Source organism: Oryctolagus cuniculus, chromosome 13 (assembly GCF_051225735.1).
Source record: "Oryctolagus cuniculus isolate XC-2025 breed Fujian yellow rabbit chromosome 13, ASM5122573v1, whole genome shotgun sequence".
NCBI classification, from domain to species: Eukaryota; Metazoa; Chordata; class Mammalia; order Lagomorpha; family Leporidae; genus Oryctolagus; species Oryctolagus cuniculus.
The window spans coordinates 63,282,284-63,303,842 of NC_142879.1; the positions used below are offsets into that span (position 1 = coordinate 63,282,284).

The 21,559-nt window shown below is 39.4% G+C and overlaps 1 protein-coding gene and 1 pseudogene across 1 annotated transcript in view; both read right to left on the reverse strand.

The window, feature by feature from the left end:
- CEP170 (centrosomal protein 170) overlaps positions 1 to 21,559 on the reverse strand; it is a 149,628-nt gene that overhangs the window by 21,146 nt on the left and 106,923 nt on the right. Inside the window, 1 exon segment of the mRNA XM_051820776.3 lies at positions 20,525 to 20,759. Coding sequence (XP_051676736.1) covers positions 20,525 to 20,759 — 235 coding nt within the window.
- LOC103351014 (E3 ubiquitin-protein ligase MARCHF8-like) lies at positions 15,741 to 17,062 on the reverse strand (annotated as a pseudogene).

Here is a 21,559-nt window from a genome sequence, read left to right on the forward strand (position 1 = left end):
AGAAGTTTAATACCTTTTAAATAACAGCTCCAGAAACAACCATTCATGATAGAGTCACTTATATAAGTTGTATATCTAACTTAAGATTCATACTCCGAACTTAACATTCTTTGAAAATGCTATTTAACTATTATTATACTTGAAGTCTTAGTCTTTAATTCCAAAAATATTAATGAAACAATTCAAAATAATCTATTAGATATTACCTTTAAAATACAGTTAATGTAATGATTAGCATTAATATATTTTAGGGGTTCTTAAACCTGGAGATGGTGCAGAAAAGTCAAGGAATCCCTGAACTTGGCAATGAAAGAACAATTACCTCTAATTGATGTTTAGCATTTCTTTCAACTATAAATAAGTCAACAAACCAGGGCAAAATTAGCAGGGCTGGTGATTTACACCAAGAAGTCACATTACAGTTGCTACAGGTACCTTGAAACATAATCTATGATCATTTCTTCGAAATTATTGCAGTCACTAAATTCACAATTGTTATTTAATATGTTAATAAATACCACATTATTATATCACTTTAAAGTATCCTGATAAGTATATTTTAATGTAATATCATTCTAAGTATTTTATTCTTTGCCATTCCAAGTATTTTATATTTATGCATTTAGAAATATTCTGAGAAGGGCTCCATAAGCTTCACCCCATGGCCAAAGGTGCCTATGGTTCCAACAGTTAAGAAGTCCAACATAGCACTTTAATATACATTATGTCATTTGAGGCTCACAAAGTTCTTTAAAGGTAGGAAGTACCTGCTTCTATTATTGAGGACAAAATCTCACAGAAGCTGGGTGGCTTATAAAACTTAAGATGTAGGTAAGGCAGGACCAATCCCAGGGTTAGCACCCATTTCCATAATGCCATTTGTGTTTTCAGCCATATAAACCAAAGAAACAACTTAGGGGTAATCAAGAGAAAATAAATACCTTCTTTAGCATTCACTATTTAAGAGGGAGAAACTCCCAAAAACTTTTATTGATATGTCCATGTTTCTTAAAAAAATATTTCAATTCAGGGAGACATACAAGTTTTCTAAGTTATGCATCCCTTATACATATACTCAATTTGCCTACTTCTACAGGAAAGATTTGACAATGAGTGAATATTCTCAAAAGTACATGGGAAAGTATCTGCAACTTCAAAATCCAAAACAAGTACAAAGTTACATTTTTTTTTTGACTTACACAATATCTGAGCCTACAAAACTCAAGGAATGCACCTAGTGCATAAAAATTTAATGAGATTTAAAAAGAGATACTAAGTGAAGCTTATGGACCAACAGAAGCAATTTGTGGTCAAATATAAACTTTACAAGAAATGACAGATGTTTAATTTCTCTTTTATTTACCAGTAGTAAAAGGTAGGAAGAACATCAACAAATGTATACTGATCACTTATTATGTGCCAAGTACTGTGCTAGGTTCTAAGGACTACAGCACTGAAGAAGCAGCAGTGAGGGTGCCTGCCCATGGAGCTTAGAATAAATAGTGAGCACCACTAGAACATAAGTACCTTTATACTAAAAAATGATGAGCACAATTAGCTACAGAAATAAAGAAGATTTATACTTATCAACTCATTTCACTGTCACAACTACTCTGTAATAGAAGTACTAATCATCTTGTTGTACATGTGACTATTTTCTGACACAGGTCACAATATTGATGTGGTATAATCAGATGTTTTCATTATGCCATGCTATATTTCACATCACTGAATATGTAATTTTTTTTTCTAATTTGTTACCTACTGATGCAATTCTTTTGAGAATGGTTCAAAGTGTTCCTTTCAGGGGTTAGATTTCTGTCAAGGAACATCTGGGTATTTTTAACATATCACTCATGAGCCATACGAAATTAGTAACTTAAAAATTAGCCTGCTATAAAATTTCTGAATTTTTAGGTCTACTTGTGGTTGCCTTGGCAGAACCAGACCAAATGGTTTTGTGGGCTTTATTCTGCCTGAGGGTTGGATATTTCCCACCCTTGTCAGAGTGAGCATACATCTGAGCACCAACATGGTATCACAGGTAGAAAATTCCACACCTGACTTCATAATGTAATAGGTCACAGTCAAAATGCAGGTGCACTAAACATAGCACAAAATTATGTTATATATAGTGGATATAAGGCATATATGAAACATAAATGAATTTTGTTTTTAGACTTGGATCCCATCCCCAAGAGATATTATGTAATTATATATATGCAAATATTCCAAAATTTAAAAAAAATTAAAAATCTGAGACACTACAAGTTCTAAGCATTTTGGATGGATTTTGGACTAATTAAAGCATCTGTACAATTTTTGCAGCTTCCTGAAATATATGAACTACAATAAAAAAAAAAAGTACAAACTTGATAAGATAAAAATTATACAAGTATCTGTTTATCAAAAAATTATTTTTAAAGTGTTTTATGCAGACATTTGTATAATTTAGTTTCTGATACTGTGGAAAGCCATGTGTGTTCATTAGAAAGCATCTCTGCAGGTTACGCAGTAAAAGCTGTCCTAAAATGAGCTAAGCACCCAAGAAGCATTCTTTCCATTTCCAAGTATGATGTGCGTATGCCAGCTCTTTCTTTACATGGCAATTCTTATCTTAAAGTTGACTCAATAATATAGATCACTAAAATAATTTATCCACATTTTTAAAAAAATCTCATCATCTATTAAAACTAATATTAGTAATTCTAACAAGGCAAATAAAATTATCAAGGAAAAAAAAACAAAGTTACAGATGTCTTCCAAGAGAAACAGAAGATTTTACAAATCAACATACAGTATGATCTACCATAGGACTGTTGAGTCTAAGCTCCCAGATTAATTTTGTTGCACTTCCATTTTACACTTACTGCAGTATTTTATAATTAGGCATTTCTTTCCATCTTTTATAGTCGTACCCTTTCTTTAAATTTAAGCCTGCAGTCTCTGTTTCTATTCTCATTTTTCATTTCGTTTAAATCTGCTAGTAGAGGAAATTCTAAAATAACACAAACATATTCTTTGAGTTCCTTGCAATACCAATAAAAATTCAAGCTTGCCAATTTGAAAACCTAACGTTTTCACATTTAATTCTGTGTTCCTTATTACAAAATGTGAATGCTCAAAGGTACAAAGTATAAATTACGAGTTCAGTTCTGTAACACTAGTCTGTTTTCCTATCGGAACCACTGATCCAATTTCAATAATTTTACAGAAATAAGTATAGATATTATTTGTAAAAAAAAAAGGGGGGGGGGTAAGATAACATGAAGTATGTACTTCCAGTGATGAAATTTATGACTTTCCTAGGTAACCTATTTCAGTAATAGCATTCCTCTTATTTACATCAAGGTTACTTTTCATTGAAGGATTGCATTCTGGAAAATACATATTAATTATAGACTTTGGTTATGTTAAAAGTTTAAAAGGACATATTAAAAGCTAAAAATCCTATATATCTTATTAAATATGTAATATTCACAAGTAGATGTACTAACCAATATATATAAGCAAACTATCAGATTTTATTGATTTACACTGCTAACAAACATTCTTTTAGGTTTTAAATTAAGTCTAAAAATTTGCTTCGTTTTTAATGGAATATGAAGTTTCAAGTTTCTACATGTAGCTAATGTTCCAAATGGTACACACATAAACCATTATATAGAATAAAGTTTCTTTTGATATTACTGGAAAAAAGCAACTCATGGCCTTCTAAGGAAGAAAACTAGCTTTGGATTCCTAACACTAAGCCAATGACATCAAGTCAAACCTCTGTTTATCTTAAAACTAGCTAATACTTCATTACTCTAATGACTTGGCTTTTAAGAAATAATTTATTCTAGTTTTTACATAATAAGAGTGTTAAAATATAAGTTTAGCTTAAGAATGAGAGACACTTAAGGTCATTAAAAAAAAAAAAAAACTTTTGGCTACCCACACTCTCTAGAAGAGCTTTAGTAACAAACACAGATTAAGATCAGCATAAATGTCAATTTGAAATAAACGTACTTTATTATAAAGACACATTTGAGTAAATGAAGTAAATCTCATTGCTGGGTCTCTTGAAACTTACAAGGAACACAGGACAGAAAAGATAAAACCTTATCCTATTCTCTACTGGTTTAATAATTGTAAGGAATTTAAAAGGTAATAACAGATGTGTCAAAGAAAATATTTCACAATATCACATTTGATAACATCAATGTGTTTTAAAGATCCTTAAGACAATCAATATATGTTGGTTAACCTTGATTAACTAGCATATACTGATTAAAGTTTTCAATTCTTTTTAACTGCACAGACACCAAGTTCTATCAAGTTTTCCTTCACTATGATCCCTTTGTCTTTTCTTCGAACAAACACTTAACATCTTTGTTCCTGTTCACGAATGTTTTAGTCTGACACACTCCTAGCTTACTTGATCATTTTTTTTTCTCTGAAAGTATCTGCTATATGAAATCAAGTACTCCTCAGGAACAATTTCACTTCAATCACCTATCAAAACTTTTAAATCCATTTTTCCCTCACTGCTTTGCTGAAATTTAAGATTCAATAGTGCCTATTTTCACCTGCCACTTTGACTTTCTGTTCTTCCCTACTACACACTCCTACTGTTGTCAGTATAGACTATCCTACTCCCCAGGCACATACAACTCAAAGAACACCTCACTGGAATGCCTGGCTCCCTTCCTCTTTCACCTTCCAAATTCTAGACAACCTTCCAAGCTTGATTCCAATTTCTTTCCCTTGGAGATCTCGTTGAGCACTCTGATCTTCACTGACCTGTGAACTGCATTAGCACTTAAAATTTGTACACAGTTTAATATAACATTACATCATACTTAGGCATTTTGCCATTTCTATGAATTAGCTTTATTTAATTGAAATTTTTATTGAATAACTACAGATTCTACAACATGCAGTTATAGAAACTAATAGAGATCTAGGGTGCCCTTTTCCCAGTTTCCCCAAAGGTCTAGGTTAGATTTCAACCCTTATACCAATTATAAAATCCTTTAGAACACAAGTTCTGTGTCACTATATCGCCTCAACAGTGACAAATAAATGTATGGTGAGTGATTAATAAAAATTATCTAATCTCCAGTAAGACAAATAATAAAGGACAATAATTCTTTTTAAGAATCAAGGAGCAGCCGGCGCCACGGCTCCGCCTTGCGGCGCTGGCACACCGGGTTCTAGTCCTGGTCGGGGTGCTGGATTCTGTCCCGGTTGCCCCTCTTCCAGGCCAGCTCTCTGCTGTGGCCAGGGAGTGCAGTGGAGGATGGCCCAAGTACTTAGGCCCTGCACCCCATGGGAGACCAGGATAAGTACCTGGCTCCTGCCATCGGATCAGGGCGGTGCGCCGGCCGCAGTGCGCTGGCTGTGGTGGCCATTTGAGGGTGAACCAATGGCAAAGGAAGACCTTTCTCTCTGTCTCTCTCTCTCTCTCTGTCCATTCTGCCTGTCAAAAAAAAAAAAAAAAAAAAAAAATCAAGGAGCCTGCATCAGATCCTGAAATTACAAAAACAGGTATGAAGAAAATATTTATATGCATTTGGCTAAAATCCAGTGTTTGGGTTTTTTTTTTAATGATTTATTTATTTATTTTAAAGTCAGAAAAAGAGAGAGAGAGAGAGAGAGAGAGAGAGAGAGAGAGATCCTCCATCTGCTGGTTCACTTCCCAGATAACAACAGCATGAGCTAGGCCAAGACAATGACAGGAGCTTCTTTAGGGTCTCTCACAAGGTTGTCAGGTGCCCAAGTACATAGACCATTGTCCACTGCTTTTTCCAGGTTATTATCAGGGAGCCAGAGTGTAAGTGGAGCAGCCGGAACATGAATAGGCGCCTGTATGGGATGCTGGAGTCACAGGCGGCAGCTTTATCTGCTATGCCACAATGCCAGCCCCTAAAAACAAGTTTTGTTGTTGTTTTTTCATTGATTTCATCTATTTATTTATTTGCATGTATTTCATAAATATAACACTAGGAACATAGTAATTCTTCCCACTGTACTCGCTTTCTCACTTTCTCTCTTACCTCTCCTCCTCTTCCCTTTCCTGTTCCCTGTCCTGTTTTCCATTAAGATCTATTTTCATTTAACTTTATACACAGGGACCAACACTGTGGCCTAGCGGGTAGAGCCTGCTGTGCCAGCATCTAATATGGGCACCAGTTCAAGCCTAGCTGCTCCACCTCCAATCCAGCTCTCTGCTATGGCCTGGGAAAGCAGCAGCAGATGGCCCAAGTCCTTGGGTCCCTGTACCCATGTGGGAGACTGGGAAGAGGCTCCTGGCTTCTGGCTTCAGATCAGCTCAGCTCTAGCCATTGCAGCCATCTGGAGAGTGAACCAGCAGGTGGAATACCCCCCTCTCTCTCTGCCTCTGCCTCTCTCTAACTCTGCCTTTCAAATATATAAATAAATATTTAAAAACAAACAAAAAACTTTATAAACAGAGGATTAACTCTATTCTAGGTAAAGAGTAAAAACAAATTTTAATCCACTTGCTTTATCCTATTATTATTGCTTCTCAGTGATTAGCTTTATCTTTCTTTTCAAACAAAATAACAAGTACAGTGATTGTTTACAAGGCATGGGAAGAAAGAAAAAACAAAAACAAAAAAACCAACATGGAATATTAGCAAACTGACTCACCAATATCTCATTTAAAATTTGTATTATTCATAACAACTTAGGAAAAAACTTACTTTTAAGATATCAGATAAAGACAGGATAAGACTCAAGTTAAAAAGTTATCTCTTTGCTGGCAGCTGGAACTGTAAAACAGAACATGTAAGTTTTTCAACTTTGTCATCATCTATAGTTGAGGGCGTAGTCTACATGTTCTCCAATCAATGAAGAACTGTTGTTAACCTCGTTTCAAGATGAAGATGAGAAATAATGAATTTTAAATCATTAGCCACAAAGTATGAATGCTTAATAAGACCAAAGATACTTGAAAATGCCCTGTCTACAAACAAGATACAGTTTTCTTCTTACTACACTATACACACACCCACAATTCTTAATAGTACAAAAATAAGTACCCAGATGTGGCTTCAATGTCATAAAGGTGCAATTCTAAAACATCTATTTGGTTTTTAAATCTCATAATTATACACCCAAAAAACTTCTGGTTTTGAGATTTTTCTCAGCTGTTAAAAGCAGTAAATGTGGGGCTAGTGCTGTGGTGTAGCCGGTAAAGCCATCAACTGAGTCCTGGCTGCTCCACTTCCAATCCAGCTCCCTGCTGATGCACTTGGGAAAGCAGCAGAAGAAGGGCCAGGTCCTTGGGACCCTGCACCCACATGGGAGACCCAGAAGGAAGCTCCTGGCTCCTGGTTTCAGATTGGCCTAGCTCTGGCCATTTGGGGAGTAAACCAGCAGATGGAAGATCTCTCTCTCTGCCACTGTCTCTCTGTAACCCTGCCTTCAAATACATAAATAAATCTTTTTTAAAAAAAAAAGCAATAAACATAAGCACGTTTATATTACTACTCTGCTACTTAACTGGATCTCTTCTTCCTTTTGCATTAGAAAGCACACAGTTTTAATGAGATCTTTGGATTGTTATGAAGTCACATGTCCATCTTCAGTTCTTGATAAGACTTTAATACAGGAGACATGTTACCACCACAAACAGGTTAAGCAGATCCTAATAAATTCAGTTAAATATTCAAAGAAATGTGGTTCAGCATGAATTCCACATTTTAAACCCTGAATCTTAAAATGAGGTAAAGGGGGCCAGTGTTGTGGTACAGCAGTTAAGCTGCTGCCTGCAGTACCAGCATCCCATTTGGGCGTTAGTTCAAGTCCCGGCTGCTCTACTTCCCATCCCGTTCCCTGCTCATGGGCCTGGGAAAGCGGAAGTTGGCCCAACGTGCTTGGGAAAGCAGCAGAAGGCCCAAGTCCCTGGGCCCTTGCACCATGTGGGAAAGCCAGAAGAAGCACCCGGCTCCTGGCTTCAGCCTGCCCAGCCCCGGTCACTGAAGTCATTTGGGGAGTGAACCAGCTGATGAAAGATTTTCCTCTCTGTGCCCTTCCTTCTCTCTCAATACCTCTGACTTTCAAATAAATAAGTAAATAAATAAATAAATAAAACCTCTCTTTGTAACTCTACCTTTCAAATAAAATAAGTCTTTAAAAAATTAAAATGAGCTAAAGTAATAAGTAAATGAATAAATAAATAAGTAAATAAGACTAACATATGAAGGTTGAATATAAACAAGCAAGAATAATCCATAAATGGATCCTTGAAATGTTTTATAACTGTATAATTTTATAACAGACACATGATTTCTCATATTTTCTTTTTCCAGATAGAAAATTAATTGTAGCTAGATAAAAATGGTGTAAGGTAACCAAAAAAATTTTAGAGTTTTATTTAAAAATCTAAATTTGGAATCAGGAATTTAAAATATTCAGGGACTACCAATATTGAGTTATAACAGGATATTAAAGAAAATCCTAAATGAAATGGAGATTGTAAGTTAACAGAGAACCTAGGCACTATTTATATTCCAAAACTTTCATTTGGCATTGACAACATAGTGGTAGATGATTCCATGTTCTGATAATACAACAAGAATCAGAATAAGGTTAGGCCTCAAGATGCTTAAAAGATTAACTCATATATTTAACCAAAATTCCAACTACACCAAACATTCACAAAAAAAGATTCCTACTCAAAAGGAAAGATCTTCCTCTTCCTTTGTGATAGATTCTAGTGACAGTTTCATTCAATATTACAAAACCTTAACGAAGGGGCTGGTGCTGTAGCACAGTAGGTTAAGCATCCGCCTATGGCACCCTCGTCCCATATGGGTCCCTATTCGTGTCCGAGCTGCTCCACTTCCTATCAAGTTTCCTGCTGATGGCTTGGAAAAGCAGCAGAAGATGGCCCAAGTGCTTGGGCCCATGCACCATCATGGGAGACCTGGAAGAAGCTCCTGGCTCCTGGCTTTGTTTGGGCACAGCTCCAGCCGTTGCGGCCATCTGGGGAGTGAACCAGTGAATGGAAGACCTCTCTCTCTCTCCCTCTCTCTCTGCCTCTGCCTCTCTGTATAACTCTGCCTTTCAGATAAATAAATCAATCTTTTAAAAAATGATAACAAAGACAGAATATTAAAAAAAAGCTGTTCTTGGACAATAAGAACAATTTATTCAGTGGCCCAAACAGGGCAGTGGAGTTTTTAGAAAGAATATAGAGTTTACTTCTGTCCACCAAAAGGGGCAGGAAATCATTTATTTTTTTAGATAAAGGTACCTCTCATTATTGTCAATGAAATTAAATATAGTTACTAGCTTAGCAGCACAGATAAGTTATATTTGGCAAAATGTGGGGACAGTCTTAAAATTAGACTTATTAATGTTTTACATACATCAAGGAAACCACAAATAGAGAGGTCATGGTAAAATGGTAACTTTGAAAGTCTTAGCAAATCCATGCCATTTCCACCAGAAAGACTAACTAATTGGTGGGCTGTCACCTGACAGTCCTTATTCAATGAGGAATGTTTCAGACAGCCAGAGTGCTGGCAGAGAAGTAGAGAAAGACACCCCAGGGAAAAGCTGAAGATGAAGGGATAGTGACAGAGATATGTGATAGAGATATGGAGGAATAACTGTCCTCTGAGCTTGAAGGTTTGTTTTAATCCCTTACTCTTGCTATTTGGATCTGATCTAGCCCAACAAAATAACAGAACCCAGTCATGGCTAAACTTTAGGTTATTATAAACCAATAAGTTAGGTTTAAAACTGATTTAGCAGATATATCTTACTCCTTGACAAAGTATTTTTTTCTTCATAGTATTTCCTCTAAAACAAAAGACACTTCAGTATTCTCAAAGCACACATGCAGCCACACCCCCAACTATAGTATAATTGTTTACTAAAATAAATGCAATACATAGAAAAGCCTCATATTGGTACTTTATAGACTATAAGGAAACCCAAACTATTTAAATCTGGCCACTAAATTTAATTGGCTCCTACCAAAAACCAAAACAACACACACACACACACGCACACACGCACACACACATCACAGGAATTGGTTCTTATTATTGTTAAGATGATAACATATTCAGAACTTTGACTATAAATATATTAGGCTTGAAAATTATAAACTACAGCTCTATTCTGAAATATTTTCAAATACATTTGATCAGTATTCCTTTTATTTGAATTCCATTAACAAAAATATGTGTAAAATACTTAATAAAAGCCTTTTATCTAAAAAATGTCAGGGACTTTACTTGGGCCAATAGGACAAAATTATTTTGAAGTAATGAGTTTGCACTGAAAACTTAGACAAAATCTTAGTTAGGACTCCTAGCAACAAATAAGGTAAGCCTCAGGGAATATTTTCTTTTTTTTTTTTAAAGATTTTATTTATTTATTTGAGTGACAGAGTTACAGACACAGAGAGGGAGAGACAGAGAGAAAAGTCTTCCTTTCATTGGCTCACTTCCTAGGTGGCTACAATGACCAGAGCTGTGCCAATCCGAAGCCAGGAGCTTCTTCCAGGTCTCCCACGTGGGTGCAGGGGCCCAAGCGCCTGGGCCATCTTCTGCTGCTCTCCCAGGCCATAGAGAGCTGTATCGCAAGAGGAACAGCCGGGACTAGAAATAGCGCCCATATGGGATGCCGGCACTGCAGGCAGAGGATTAACCTGCTGTGCCACAGAGCCGGCTGAGGGAATATTTTCTAAATTGTTGGAACTTAATGTTGATTCTGAAACTCAGTTATATCTGGATTCTCATAAATCTAAATTTATGAGAGACACAGAAAACTTCTGAAATCTTAAAGTTCTAGTTATACTCAAATATCACTGTTTTCTTGGTACTCTTCTTTAAACATAACTAATTATACTGACAGCTTATTGTACAAGCACACTTGCAAAAAAATGGGATTTAAGGTTTTGAAATCCATTTACAGTTTTTACATAAAACACAATTTTATAAACTTCTGACATACCCTATATGTCAATCACTAGGTTAAATACAAGCTTCAATGTGTCAACTCTTGGGGCTGGTGCAGTAGGTTAATCCTCCGTCAGCGGCACCGGCACACCATATGGACACCAGTTCTAGTCCCGGCTGCTCCACTTCCAATCCAGTTCTCTGCTATGGCCTGGGAAAGCAGCAGAAGATGGCTCAAGTCCTTGGGCCCCTGTTCCCGCATGGGAGACTGGGAAGAAGCACCTGGCTCCTGGCTTCGGACTGGCACAGCTCCAGCCGTTGCGGCCATCTGGGGACTGAACCAGCAGATGGAAGACCTTTCTCTCTGTCTCTCCCTCTGTCTGTAACTCTACCTCTCAAATAAATAAATAAAACCTTTAAAAAAAAAAGTGCCAACTCTTGTAAGTTGAAACTATGATGTCCATTTTACAGATGAGATCACTACAACAGTTAATTAACTTCTCCAGAGTTACACAGATCTTGTGGTACAACTGGGTTTGAGTCTAGATGGTATGATTCCAGAGTCTATAATCTTGACCATTTGTCTATACTGCCTCTCTGCAATTTAGGTTAGCCTCCATAAATCAGCAGTATCTGTAGTTTAATCACCAATCCTTGATGACAGTATCCTCTATCACAGCTTCCAGTGTTGTTTCTCTGTGAATGAGCTTTGTAACTATGATTCTTAGCTTTCATTGGCTGCACAGGCTTCAGAGCCATAGTTTGCCTCCCATTCTGTCAGCAGGCTTAAGATACAGCCTCTTTTATTCCTCCTTGCCTTTTCTGTTCCCTACTCTTAACAATCTCTCAGTTGGTCAACCATGGGATCATTTTAAATTCTGCATTACCATTATGGCAAACATTCAATGCTGTCAGCTGTAACACTTCCACATCTCTCATTTATTTGTGCCTTCATTAACACTATCTTTTCTCAGGTCTTCCGTATCTTGCACATTAACTTTTGAAACAGATCACCACAATCTCTCTATAAACTCTCTCATACACACAATTCTATACAACATCTTCACAGTTATCATCCTTTAATACAGATATGATGTTACTGTTCTGTTCAAAAACATCTTCAAAGCACATAAAATAATACATGCACTCCTTAGCTGGCACTCAGCCATTATTTAGACAGCTTTGCCCTATCTTCAGTTTGGTCACCCATTAACTATATGCTTTTCTATCTCGTATCTGTGCAAAATTTCATACATTATGTTTTCCTCTGCAAAGACCAGCTTTATTGCTGCAGTTAGGCACCATCATGTACTGCACAGACAGCTCTCCCTGCAGAAAATGACTAGAGTGGTAACACTGAAACACAGTGAACGTACACAAAAGAATACAAAACTAGATATTTACATTACCTAAGAAACTAATAAGAAAAATTTCAAATGTGAAGTGCCTTTTAGAAACTATGCCACATATGCCAGTGTAAATTTGGTTTCTATAATAAATCAACTTGCTTTAAGTGCTTCATTGAGCTGTACACTAATCAGGTGCACAACTTGATCAAGTTAAATGCTCATTTCCGTACGTTTGTCTGTCTCTGGACTGGAGACGGAAATTGTGCTTTTCAGACCCAATTCAAGGGGGAAGAATTTGAAATGTGTTTGAGGCAGTCACACCCATCACATGGAGGATCCTTACCTTGGTGGGCAGTGCAGCCCTCCTCAGCCCTGCAGCCCACCACCCCAGCCCTACGGGTAGTTCCTGAGCCTCCTGAATCTGCCCAGCTGCCTGCTGGGGCCTGCAGGCCTATGGCCAAATGAGGCATACCCACAGGTTTGGAAACCAGGCCTACACAGGTGAAGACAGTAAGAGAGGACAAAGAAAAGGAGAGGCATCAGAGGCCTGGTATAGGGAGAGACTTTTCACAGGGTTTTCAAGGAAGTCTGGCAATAAACTTGAGCACAGAAATCAGCCTGCTGCTGGTAGCTGTTGGGCATTGCCTAAAATCTCCATTACAATATGGCACCTGGTGGATGTTCGAGGGGCATGTCTGCGGCTGCTGCAGTTAAGCTACCTAAGGTCAGACCACCGGCAGGGTTAGGTCCACTTTAGTTCCAGACACATGGACAGTGCATGATCCCTAAACTTTGCTTAAGATGCCCCTGTGTGTGGTCCACCCATGCCTGCATGACCTTTTCACTGACTGGCTCCCCTACTGCGCATGTCTTTTGTAAGCTTTATAAGCCTGTACACTTCCTCAATAAAGTGTTCCTGCTTCGACAGAACTCACGGGTGCTTGCCGTGTGTTTGACCCATCGACCTTACCTCTCCCTTGTCAGGGAGTGTCTGTACTGGCCCTTGTTGGTCAGTGGTCAGCCTCAGGCTTAAGGCCCCAACAGGTAGCCACTGTCAGGAGCCCATGTCAGAGTGGGCTGGCTGGTGACACCCCTCATACGGCTCTCCCAGCCTGCAAGCACCAATCTTCCTGGCCCTGAGACCTCTTCCCAGGTTTCCATATGGCTCAGCCCAAAGCTATTCTCCCATGAAAGCCAGGCGCCAAATGCAGGGGAAACAGGCCCCTCAAAAGCCAGCTGGCAGATGAGTGCAGGCAATCCAAAGGGGCAGAGGCAGACCTGCTGATGCCAGAGGGTGCCCCTGCTTCTGCCTCTTGGCAAGTGAGTCCCAGGCAGGTGGAAGGGTCTAAAGGATCAGACGCTGAGCTAGACCTGCAGATGAACAGAAAGCCAAAGGGGTGGTCAGGAGGGAAAACACGCAGATGGCAGAGGGAATGAAGTGGAGTCAGGCCTTCAGGGGAGCATCTGGCTGGGCGTAGGAGTCAAACATGGTTCTGGACGCATCTCACTCGAACCAGGTGCCAGACCCACTGGGAGGGATATCCATGGCTATCACCACCGAAGCACACCTCCCTCGCTAAGTCTCGGAGCTTTCCAAGTTAAACACCCAAGGTCTCCAAGACTATATGTAGCTTATACCTGTGTCCAAGTTAAAGGAAGTTGCTTCGTGGTTGTTTCAGGGGATAGGGATGCACACTTTAAAAAATCCATTGTGGTCGTCACTTCACCACTCATTCGCTATTGGAGATAGCAGGGAGAAGTGTACAAAACCAGTCCCAAGGGCCATGGCAGGGCTGCCCTGGGAGCCAGCTCCCCAAAGTGGACAAGTCTGTAGCTGCCTGATGTTCCCAGGCTGAGAAGGGCCGTGGATAATTGCACTTGGGGGCACAGTGGACACAGATGTGAGCTACAGTCTTGGAGACAGGGGGCAGCTGGCCTCGGGTGTCAGCAGCAGCTGGACAGCACCTGCTTGGCCAGGGGAAGGTCCCTGCATGGCAGCTGTACAGACCAGGACCTGTGACCCCACAGCAAGGACAAGGCCTGCTCCACGAACCCTGGCCCTGAGCTTGGACACCTTTCTGCCTCCTGCTGGCTTTTAAAAGGAGGCCAGGGCTCCTACTCCAAAGGCAAAGACATTGCCTTGGGTTTGCTTTGTCCTCTAACAGAACAGATAGGGCAACTCTGGCTCAAAGAGGCACAGGCCGGGACCCCCAGGCACCTCACCCCACATCCTGGGAGGCATTGCAGATGCTGGTGGCTGGTCTGCTCCTCTGTGGCTAGCCCCTTATCCTCTCCTAGGGTTGATTATTTGCCTGCCACCATGAAACTGGTTTTAAAACCACATTTTAAGCAGAGCTTTTCAAGGAAAAGGTCATGTGATGGTAATACTTTTGGTTTCAATGTTTTATGAAAAATGGTACATGAGGTTATCTGTGATGACAGAACAGACCAAAAATGAGGCTAAGGCCGCTGTTCAGTACAGTTACAGTGATGATGGGTGTGCATGGGGCTAGGGAGTGATGTCACCTGTCTCTCATTCCAGAGACTGCCCCTTGGCCCTCAGCCCTCAACCATATTTCCACAGAGCCTCCCCACACAGAAGCTGGCAGGCAAGTAAGCAGGTGTGGGAGCACCCACAGCACATACTCCAGACAGATGCATGCATCTGCTCCTTCAGTGTAGTCAGTGTGGGAAGCATTTCTAAATATCCAGTTCTCTTCCAATTGCTAACTTCCTTCCCTCCCACTTAGATCTCAGAACCTTCTTTTCTCAGTGTTGACAAAAAAAAAAAAAAAAAGGAGCAGGTTTCTGAGATAAGGACTTGTCAGAGAACCGGTTCAAAACTACAGGACTTATCCTCTAACAGCTGCTTAGCGTCCATTCTCCCCATGCAATCTGTGAAAAGCCTTAGATCTGCATGTCCTATCGTCAAGTTACAAGTCTCACGGACTCCAAGCAGGAGTCTCACTTCTTGGAACAGGTAAGACAAAAAAGGTTGTAGATCTACTAGGACGTATAATGATAGCAAGGGCAAAATAGGGAAGATTTCTAAATACAATGTTAAGTGTCAATTCCACTGGACACATATATCACAACACAAAGATTCTCTTGTAAAATGCTGTTCACCAGACACAGAATGCCAGGCCTGTCCCGAGACAGCTCATGTGGCCACATCAGCAGAGGGCAGAAGGAGCTTGTGTCTGGAGTCTGGAGCAGCTGTGCCATCCCACCTTCCCAGCTCTCCTTAGTGCACAGGGACCCTCTTCCATGGTTGGGCATTCCCAACGTGGGAAGGGCCAGCTGTGTGAGGCCTGTCACAGGGTTGGCATGCTAGTGCATCACTTTGCTGCTCAACACCACAGCAAACTCAGCCAAGTCCCCAGCACAGCTGCACAGGGTCCTGCATCTCCCCTTCCCATAGAGCAGCTTGGCAGGGGGAGGACTTCCAAGGACAGTCACCCAAGAGGAGTCAGAAAAAGAGAAGCCTCTAAAAATAGTCACCTGCCCAGTCTATGCCATTAAAGGACATAAGAAAGGTACACGATTGGCAATAAACAATATCCTTCAGGTCTTCACAGATGTACAGAAGGACTATACCCTCAGCATCCATAGTCTGATGTTAACGACTTCTACTCCAGTGTCTTCAGGCTCTGTGCAAAAAGAGTTTAGGTGGGAGAGACAGGTTCTACTTCCATTTTTTTTGTCCACGTTGAGCTTTATTAGTGCAGATTTTTCAAAAATATTCTTTTTGCTTGTTCCTGAGCAATTCTGAAAACAGATCACTCTATCATAAGCCTTGAGTTTCTTCCATAATTGTACATATACTTTACACTGAATATATGTTAAAAGAAGTCCCATGGAAGGCAGTGGAGGATGGCCCAAGTGCTTGGGCCCTGCACCTGCATGGGAGACCAGGAGAAGCATCTGGCTCCTGGCTTCGGATCAGCACAGCGTGCCGGCCATAGCAGCCATTGGGGGGCGAACCAACGGAAAAGGAAGACCTTTCTCTCTGTCTCTCTCACTGTCCACTCTGCTGTCAAAAAAAAAAAAAAAAAAAAAAAAAAAGTCCCATGGTTAAGCTGATGGCCACAAGCACTGATTTAGTCCAAAGCGGCCACTCTAAGATTTCTGTGAGCTGTCCCTACCTGATGATCCCACTGATGCAGTCAATGAGCACATACGAGGAACACACTATACAGGTGATGGCAATAACATGGCACGTCACCGAGCACAAGATCACCTTGCATTCGCTGGCGGTCTTCTGCAGTTTCTCTCACTTCCTCAAAGGATTCAGCCTGGTCTCTATGAAGAACTCATACTTGCTGAGTTCGCAGCACCATCCGTCAGAGATCTTGATCCACCACAGCAGGCAGGCCTGGTGCATGAAGAGGAGGCTTCCAGTGCAGTGGCAGGGTGTTGTCAAAGGGCTCTCAACTTCTCCTTCACAATCCTGGTTGGATGGCATGAAGAGGTGCAAGAGAAGGCTGATGGAGGCCTCAAAGCCTGAGAATTGTTGCTTGAATGACTGATGGAATATCCCAAAATCTTCTCATTCTGTTCCTCCTCCTCCTTTTATTTGGTCTTATTTCTGCAGATGTGAGCAGAGCGAGCATCCTGGGATGGAATGGCAGAGATCTGGTGCAGTGGCGTGCTCATCCCAGCCTCTGAGTATTCCTTAAAGAAGACTCCCCACTGGCAGAGACATTCTGGGCCATTGACTTCAAGCTATGCCGCCTACCAGCAGCTACGACGTGAACATGTCTGGAGATACCACACCATAGACTTGGAATGGCCTCCCAGATCTCCAGTCCTGACTGCCATTTCACAGATGTGGAAACCCAGGCTAAAGACCAGGGCTGACCTGCCCACAATCTCACATCCCATCAGGGGCTGGACTTCACCTGAGACACTGAGTGGTCAGCCCAGGGCCTCTGGCTCTGCGGAACACCATGGACAGCCGCAAACACCTGGGCAGAAGAGCCCAGGCCAGAGTCTACCTCTCGGCCAGCTGCATATTGGGAACCCAGCCAAGTGGCAGCGCAGAGCTTGGTCCCACCTGTCATTGACCATGTGACCTGCAGCCATACACCCCCTCCTTGCCCCTGTAAAAGGACAGCAACAGCAGCTGCGTGCCGCATGGGGGCCAGCAGCCACTAGACTTCAATGGTTACTGCAGGTGAGAGTGGAGCCTGCCACAGGGCCACCACAGCCTCCCTTCGGCCTGCCAGAGACACCAATGCTGCTGCAAGCTTCATGCCTTTTTTTTTATTTTTGAAACCTCTATTATAGCACCTTGACCTACACCAGTTACACATACCTTGGCTTCCTTCCTTCACATGGATTTCCAAATTTTTCTACACAAAAATAAACTTACTCTATTTATTTTACATGAGCTTCTTGAAGTACTCTTATACTCAGAATAAACTGCCTTTTATCCCCTGGAAAAAATTGTTAACCAGAACCCCTTTCTAAAATATATCATTTAATGATATAATGACATGTATGATAATGAATCTCAAGTGCCTTCTGATTCAAATAGGAATTTTTAAGTCTTCAAACATAAATTTTGTACTACATATATTTTATTTGGTCATGTGTAAAGGTGGTTCTATAGTTCTGTTTACCTTAATATTTGTAAAACTCCTATCAAACCACTACTGGAAGGAAATCTTTTATCAATATTATAATAGAAAAACTGAGGCAGGAATTACCAAAGCACTTCTATCAGCAGAACCCTGAAGAAAAGTTTCCTCTTCAAATTGACATACCAACTACAGTAATGTTGCTTATTTACTTTATATTCTGAACTGTTCTTCTGCTTTAAACTTAAATGTAGAGAAATAATTACTATGGACACATTAACAAAGTGCCGGTCAAGCTAAAGAGCCCTAAATTTGAAAGAAAATGAATATGCCAGCACTGTGGCATAGGGGTAAAGCTGCTGCCTGCAACGCCAGCACCCCATATGGGTGCCAGTTTGAATCCCAGCTGCTCCACTGCCAATCCAGATTCCTGTAAATGTGCCTGGGAAAGCAGCTGATGACAGCCCAAGTGTTTGGGTCCCTACACCCATGTGAGAGACCTGGAAGAAGCTCCTGACTTCAGCCTGGCCCAACCCCAGCTGTTGTGGCCATCTGGGGAGTGAACTAGCTGATGGAAGATCTCTCTTTTTCCCTGTTAACTCTTTCAGATAAATAAACAAATCTTTAAAAAAAAAAAGGAAGAAAATGAACATGTGAAAGCATAAAACATTCCTGTAGTTAACAAAAATTCATTATTATACTTTTCAAATAAAGTATCCTTAGCTATTACTCTTCAATAAAATTGCTCTCAGCATATGAGTCTTAAGTTGTCAGTAGTAGCCCATTTAAAGAAGTAAAATTATTTCTGACATTTGAATAGTCTGTGAGTCCTGGACCCTTGAAAATAAATTTTCTCATGTTAAGCAAATGACACTGCTCTGAAAGAACTTTAAACATCAACATTAACTTTCTTTTCTTCTATACTTTCTCTATCTTTCCATCCTCCCCTCTTTTTATTCTCCATAAAAACAAAACAACAATCAGTTCTCTGAGATATATGCCTGAAGAATACACTTTGAAAAATTTAAGTCCAAAAGGTAAGTTTTATTAGCACAGCACCACTGACAAACTAGGAGGAAAAAGCATGAAAATTAGTAAGAGATTAAATAGCCTGACCTTCAACAACATACACAGAGCTAATAGTAATGTCATGTGTGCAACAAATGGAACCAAGTGAAAATATAATGTTCAGCTCCTAATCCTTTCTTCCCTTTGTAGTATAACTCTTTTCTATTTGGGAAAAAGGAAGTGGGTTTGGCCCAGAAGCCCAAGATAGGAGACCTCTTGAGTGCAGACAGACATACCAGGGGGCTTTAAAAAGTTCGCTGAAGAATAAAAATGGAAGATAATGTGAATTTTCCATGAATTCTGTGATGCCCCCAAACACAATCTAGGTGCCCAAGGCACCGCTTGACCTTGTGCCACTGATGTCTCCTCCACTGAAAGGGGAATAAATGATGAAACAAAGCAAGACCTGCTGTCACCAGCTGTGCCCAGAAGAACAAAAATATATCCAGATCTTCTGTCTACAAGCATTTTGTGGGTTCACAAAGATCCACGGATCCAAAAGTACATGAGAGGTATTCAAAAAGTTCACAGAAAATGTGTATTATGAAAAAACTATGCGGGTTTTCAAAAAATTTTGCAGTTTATCCATCAATTCCATTTTCTCTGAACCTTTCAAAGTACTTTAGTTTCTCTAAGACAACTGGATTAAAATGCTTCAAAAACTAGTCTCATCAAAAGCTATTTGTATGGTAAAGCAAAAATGTTTTAAGCAGCATGCAATAAGAGGGGCATGTTCTCCAAGAATAAGAGAAATTACATGTAAATAGTCATTAAAAACAAAAATATCTAAACATTAAATGAGGCAGAAAAAGCACAATTCACAGAAGTCAACAAACAAAAGATAAACACCATTCAATTACAGTAAAAACTTGCTGTCAGTTTTTTAAAGCATTTACAGACAACTATATATAGGTTCCTTACTAAGGTTGCAGAAAGATTAGGGTCTGCAAGTAAAAGTGAAAATAATTTAACATGTATGTGGTGAAAATACTGAAGTGACAGATGGTATACTATAGTACAAGTTAACGTCATATAAACTTTAAACAAAAAACCTTCTGTTTTAACTACACCTTCTATTCATTGTTCAGCTACAGTAAGTTATAAATTAAAAATCACATTTGAAGCATGAATTTACTTTCTGTACATAATCTAAACATAACAAGTAAAAAACAGGTTTATTTAAGAGTCAAAATAAGCATGTTTTAATTTATTTCATAAAGGGTTGAACTAACTTAACTCCTAAAAGCATGAGTGAAAAGTCTGCCTACTCTAATCCCCCCAGAGAATATTAGCAATGTATCTCTGTAAGTACATTATTACCTCTCTGGAAATTAAAAGGAAAATAATCAGTAATTTGCCTGTGGTGTTCTGAATTAAGTAGAGCGGATACTGACTACCTTTCAAAAGTTAAGCTTACTCATTAGCTTCTCTACTAGATATTTTACAAGGGGGCGGGGAAACTAAAATAAATGAACTCCACAAAATGTTGTAAGCACTATTATTAAAAAAGAAAAAACAAATAAATAAAAAATTAAACTTCGTCACTAATTTGAAATGATGACAAATTTTCATGTCTTAAATTTAACTCCTTGAAACCAACCTGGCTATTTCTTCTCGATGAGCAGTCCAATCTCGGATGTAGTCTTCCTGTTCTTTAATCCGGTGCTTGAATGAAGAACTAGTAGGCATTGCTGATCCAGCGCTCTGCAAGCGAGTGGTTTTCAGGGCTGGAGAAGTACGTAGACGGGTATGTTTAGGGGAATTACGGTTTGATCCAAATTCATCTTCTGAGGTGGAAGCATAATCAGTAGGAAAGCGCCTCCATCTTGAATTTACTAAATTAGTTTAATTATTAAAAAAAGAATTATTATGTTATCATTTTAAAGGAGATAAAATAAAAATCATGACTTCAAAAACACCATGAGAGCGCACACACAGCACGATTTTCAATAACTGACATACACATACCTCACAAAAACCATAGTCTACTACTCCTTAAAGATAGAAACATTACACTTTGGAGAATTAAAAACAATGAATAATTAAAAACAATCAAAGACTGTGTTTTCCATAGTGCAGTGAATCAACATTTAGATGAAAAATTTCACTAATGATAAAAAACTAAGCAAGCTCTATTTATAAATGTTTAACTTGAGTACTTTCCAATTGCAAATATTTTTCACTTGAGTGAAGATATGGATTTAAAAAAAAATTGACAGCAACAACATCAACAACAACAAAAATAAAAACAAGGGAAAAGATTTCCTCATGCCACATGGACTTTCAACATGGAGATGATAAAAAATACACTCTTTTCCCAACATACAAATATGCATAATTCCTGCTGTGGAAATTATGCCTTTATGGCAGAAAAAAAACATTACCTCTGTCATTCAACATCCTGTTATGCTATGGTTGGAAAAAATCTTTTTACATGGTAAAAAACACAACAAGGCATCTTCAGTACAACTCTTTGCTGCTTTGACACTGAAAGCATATGGTGAAAATAGACAATGGCATAAAATCTACAGAGCAAAACTACAAGCTAGTCTCACAACCATTGACATTTAAGGCACAGGAAATATTGTGGAGAGTCACATAAAGAAAGTGGCACTTTCTTCTTTAAGATTAATAA